Source organism: Belonocnema kinseyi, chromosome 3 (genome assembly GCF_010883055.1).
Source record: "Belonocnema kinseyi isolate 2016_QV_RU_SX_M_011 chromosome 3, B_treatae_v1, whole genome shotgun sequence".
In the NCBI taxonomy this organism is placed as follows: domain Eukaryota; kingdom Metazoa; phylum Arthropoda; class Insecta; order Hymenoptera; family Cynipidae; genus Belonocnema; species Belonocnema kinseyi.
In genome coordinates, this window is record NC_046659.1 from 116748403 (window position 1) to 116753713 (window position 5311).

General features: G+C 23.7%; 1 protein-coding gene across 1 annotated transcript in view; it reads left to right on the forward strand.

The window, feature by feature from the left end:
• The window catches only part of LOC117169997 (S-adenosylmethionine synthase-like), a 13326-nt gene extending 8021 nt beyond the window's left edge, over positions 1–5305 (forward strand). The window contains exons 2-3 of the mRNA XM_033356512.1: positions 2688–2870; positions 5019–5305. Of these exons, the coding sequence (XP_033212403.1) occupies positions 2688–2870; positions 5019–5258 (423 nt within the window). The 3' untranslated portion in view covers positions 5259–5305. The remainder of the gene's footprint in view (positions 1–2687; positions 2871–5018) is intronic.
• The last annotated feature ends 6 nt before the right edge of the window (positions 5306–5311 follow it).

A 5311-nucleotide genomic window follows, 5' to 3' on the forward strand; every position in this document is an offset into this window, starting at 1 on the left:
AATTTTATCGAATTCTTCTTGTTTCCCTTAAATTCCTCCTAAATTAACTCAAATGTTAGTGAAATCAATACATTTTTTTGATTTTAAACTTTTTTTTCCAATTCGTTTGAATTCTTTTGATTTGTTTAGCAGTCATTAGTCACGTTTTTGGTTAGAAATTAGTAAAGTTTCAAAGATTTAAATAGATTTGAAATTATATTTTTCAATTCACCCTGAATTCTTTTAAATTCTTGGGCATTCTCTTGATTTTTTTATTAATTCACTTGCATTCTTCTAGAATTTTAATTTTTCAAATTTACGGAATTCATGGAAGTTTTGTCAAAATTTCAAATTGTTTTCAATTCATTTGAATTTTTTAAAATTCTTGTCTCTCAAATTTGAGTGAAATCAATAAATTTTTGGATTTTAAAACTTCTTTCCAATTCGTTTCAATTCTTTTGAATTTTTTTTGCAGTCATTATTAATAAAAAAAATTGTAATTCACATTTGAATTTTTATTTATTTCATTGAATTCTTTTCGTTTACCTTAAATTCCGTTAAATTCATTCCAATTTTACGGAATTTGCGGAGAAAAAAAATTACGGAACTTTTTTGGCTGAAAAATGGGATTTTTTTATTTAAAAATTAAGTTATTTGTTTGAAAATTTATCTTTATTGTGGAAAATTAGTCTTTGTTGTAGAAAGTTAATTTTTATGATTAAAAGTTCATATTTTTGGTTGATATAAAATTCACCTATTCCAGGTGAATATTCATAATTTTAGTTAAAAATTCATGAGTTTGGTTAAAAATTAGTTGTTTTTTTTTTTAATCAAAAATTTGTCTTTTTTGATTGAAAATTAAACTATTTCGGTTCATTTGCAGTTTAAAAAAACTTATTAGTTGAAAACTAATCTTTTGGGTTGGAAATCAGATTACTCGGTTTAAAATTAAACTCTTTTATTAAAAAATATTAATTTTTTATTGAAGATTCATAATTTATAATGAAAAATTTAATTCTTGGTTAATAAATGAGCTATTTTATTAAAAACTTTTTTTTATACTCGTTTGAACGAAAATATTTTCTGGATGAAAGTTATACTCATAACAAAAAAATTGGTTTTTTATTACAAATTCATCTGTTTTAGAACGAAATTGATCAATTTTTTTCGTAGGAACTTAATTTTTTTTGTTACAAAAATTCAATTTTTTATGTTACTGAGTTAACTGAAATCTTTTTTGGATGAAAACTCTTTTTTTTTTTGTAATAAAAAATTCTTCTGCTTTAAGATATATTTAATAATTTTTGATAAAAATGCAACTATTCGTTAGACAATTTAACAGATTTGGTTTAAAAGTCATCCATTTGGGTTAAAAATTCGTCTTTTTGGATTGGAAATTCAATTTTTCTGATAGAAAATTATTTCTTGTTAAATAATGCCTAGTTATCTTTTTGATTTAAAACTTTATCTGTTATAAAAGAAATTTCATTTTTTGTATCAAAATACAACTTTTTGGTTAAAAATCGATTTTCTTTGCTTGATAATTCAACTAATTTGTTTAAAACATTCGTTTGAATTGCTTTGTTAAGAAAACACTTTTTTTTTGTTAAATAAAATTCTTCTTTTTTTTCGTTTAGAATTCATTTTTTAACAGAAAATGTAACTGTTCCATTTTTTTAAGATTGATATTTTGTAGTTAAAAATTCGCGTTTTTCTGTTGTAGAAAATAATTTTTTAGTTTGAAATTTCCTCTTTTTTGCGTAAAAATACACCAGTTTCGTGGAAAATTAATTTTTTGTTGAAGAGTCATATTTTTTGTTTGAAAATTGAATTTTTGTCAAGAAAATTTGTCCTCTGGTTTGAAGGTTCAATAATTTAGATAAACTTTTATTTATTTTTTGAGTTAAAAATCGTTATTTGTTGAAAATTCGTCTTTTTGGGTTTAAAATTATTTTCTTTTGTTGTATAAATTTAATTATTTTTTCATCAAAATATAAACTATGGCACTTTTTCGATGGCAATTTGTCTTTTTAGGTTGAATATTCAAGAAATATGATAAAAATTCAATTCTTTTGTTGAAAATTCCAGTATTTTGTTGAAGAGTTATCTTTTAAGGTAGACAATTTTTTTTTTTAATAAATTAATATATTTGAAAATTTTTAATTTTTATATGAAACACAAAATGAGCTACTGTTTTGCATATTTTAAATTCCTGAATATGTCTGAGCTTGAAAATAATTTATATTCAACCGTTGATATAACCTGAACAATAAAAATATTGTTAAAAATGATAAATTCCTTAACTTTTTTTTTAATTCTCAGTAATTTAAGAACTCTATTTTGAATTGTTTCTTTAGCTTCTTATAGAATTCAAAATTTTCAAATTGTTTTCAATTCATTAAAAAAATTGTAATTCACCTTGAATTTTTATTAATTTAATTGAATTACGGAAATTACGGAGCAAAAAAAATTACGGAATGATTTCACGGAGCTTTAATTGTTTTTTAATCTAATAAATTTATCCTGAATTTTTTACTGTTTGAGGGCAAAAAAAGAGTATTGAAATCACTTTAAATCCCTTGAAATTGACGTTGGGAAACCTCTAGTAATTCCACAAAAATGGAATAAAATTGGATAAAATATTTTGAAATTTGGAATATATTTTTAAATTCCTTAATCATTTTTTTTTTTTTTTTTAATTTTTCTAGAGCGATGCTGGACTCACGGGTCGTAAAATAATTGTAGACACATATGGAGGATGGGGTGCTCATGGCGGTGGAGCCTTTTCCGGAAAAGATTTTACCAAAGTAGACAGATCTGCAGCCTACGCAGCGAGATGGGTCGCCAAATCGCTAGTGAAGGCCAATCTTTGCAGGCGTTGTCTCGTCCAGGTAAAATTTCATTCGTCCCCTTATTTTATTTATTAAAAAAGAATGAAAAAAAAAATAAAATTCTTTCCCCTATTTTCAAGAAAATTCCACTTTTCCTTGTTTTTTTCTTTCTTTTTCTTTAATGCGAATTGAAATAATAGAACCGAATTAGAAAATCCATCTTTTCTTGTTAGAAAATTAATCTTCGTGGTTAAAAATTTAACTGTCTTGTTTAAAATTTATTTTATTAGTTTTTTTTTCGTTAAAATGACTTTTTGGCTCAAAAATACAACAATTAGATTTACATTTTTTTTTAAATTTTAATAAAAAATTGAACTGTTGAAAAAAATCTGTTTTGGTTGAGGATTCGCCTTTTTTTGAATTCCTCTTTTTTTTAAATTTATCCGTTTTGGTTTATTCGAAATTAGTTCTTTTTTTAAACTATTTTTTTTTCTACTAGAAATTTAACAATTTTAACAGTTTTGGTTGAAAATTGATCATTTTTAATTGAAAAATTATATAATAAATTCATATTTTTGGTAGAAAATTAATCTTCTTAATTAAAAATTGAACTGCTTGATTTAAAGTTTAAATAATTTGTTAAAAGTCGATTTTATTAGTTAAATATTCATCCTCGGATTCATCTCGTTTGTTGAAAATTCGGTTGTTCTTGGTTGAAAATTGGACTTTTTCATTGCGAAATTCATATTTTTCGTTTGAATTTTGTTGTCTATTTATTAAAAATTCAAATATTCAGTTAAAAACACAGCTGCTTTTTTTATTTTAAATTAAAACCTTTTTTTTTGAAAATTTAAATATTAAATTTTTTGTTTGCTATTTATCGAAAATATTTAATCAAGAAAGGTGAAATTCCTACAGAAAGAGATCGATTTTTAAACCAAAAAGATGAATGTTCCAAAAATATTTAAATTTTCAATAAATAAAAATTTTCAGTCAAAAAGGGAAAAAAATGCAACTAAATTGTTGAATTTTCAAAAGAAAACTAATAAATTTTGAACGAAATAGTATGATATTAAAGCAAAAAATAATTTTTCACTGGAAAATTCATTTTCATCTTTTTTGGTTAAAATGTGAGCTTATTTGTTGGAGATTTCATGTATTGATTTGAAAAATCTTTTTCTTTTTTGTTTGTTTTAAATTGAAAATTAATCTTTTTGGTTGAAAATGCAACTGCTAGGTTAAAAATTTATCTAATTTGTTGAAAATTCAATTATTTTGGTTGAAACGTTAGAAATTTATTTTTGACCGGGAATTTTACAACATTTTCCTTCCCTGTTAAAGCATGAATTCTAAGCACACAAAAAATAAAATTTCTTTTATAACAGATGCAGTTTTAAATCAAACAAATTTTTTTAAAAAGTTTGAATTTTCCCTTGAAAAAGATTTTACTCGACTTTTCACGATCAAAGTATGAATTTTTTAAAAGAAATAATTTTCTACCGAAAAAAATTGAATTTTCAATCAAAAACACGAATTTTTAACCAAAAAGGAGGACTTTTTGAAAAACATTGTTGAATTTCTAGCAAATAGTTGCATTTTTATTAAAAAAATATATAATTTATCTTAGAGCAGACGAATTTTTTTATTACAAAAAAAGTTGAGTTTTCATCCATAAAAGATTTCAGTTAACTCAGTAACATAAAAATTTGAATTTTTGTAACAAAAGAAATTAAGTTTCCACGAAAAAAAACTGAATTTTTAACAAAAATTTTTTTGTTAATTTTTCAACACCAAAATATAAATTTTAAATTTGAATATTTCTACTAAAGCAGGTAAACTTTAAAAATTCTCGTTACCGTTCTCACTAAAGTTTGAGTGAATTTAAAGGAATTTATGGGAAACGAGTATAGAAAAAAAGTTTTTAAGAAAATAGCTTATTTTTCAACTAAGAATGAAAATTTTCATTATAAATTATAAATCTCGAATCAAAAAACTAATATTTTTTAATAAAAGAGTTTAATTTTCAACCGATTAATTTGATTTCCAATCTAAAAGATTAGGTTTCAACAAATAAGCTTTTTAACGGAAATGAATTGAAATAGTTTAATTTTTAATTTAAAAATACACATTTTTCGATAAAAAAAAATTAATGTTTAATTAAAAAAAAAAAAAATGTATATATAAACAATTAAATATTCTGAATTGCAGGTTTCGTATGCAATCGGAGTGGCTGAACCTCTCTCGATCACCGTTTTCGACTACGGCACATCGAAACATTCGCAGAAGGATCTGCTGGGAATTGTTCGGAAAAATTTTGATCTGCGCCCGGGCAAAATTGTGAAAGAGTTGAATCTGCGAAATCCAATTTATCAGCAGACAAGCACCTACGGTCACTTTGGCCGCGACGGTTTCTCCTGGGAGCAGCCAAAGCCCCTAATTTTTGATTGATGAGAGCGAGATAATAATCTTATTATCTGCCCTAAACCGCTTGAATGTTTTTT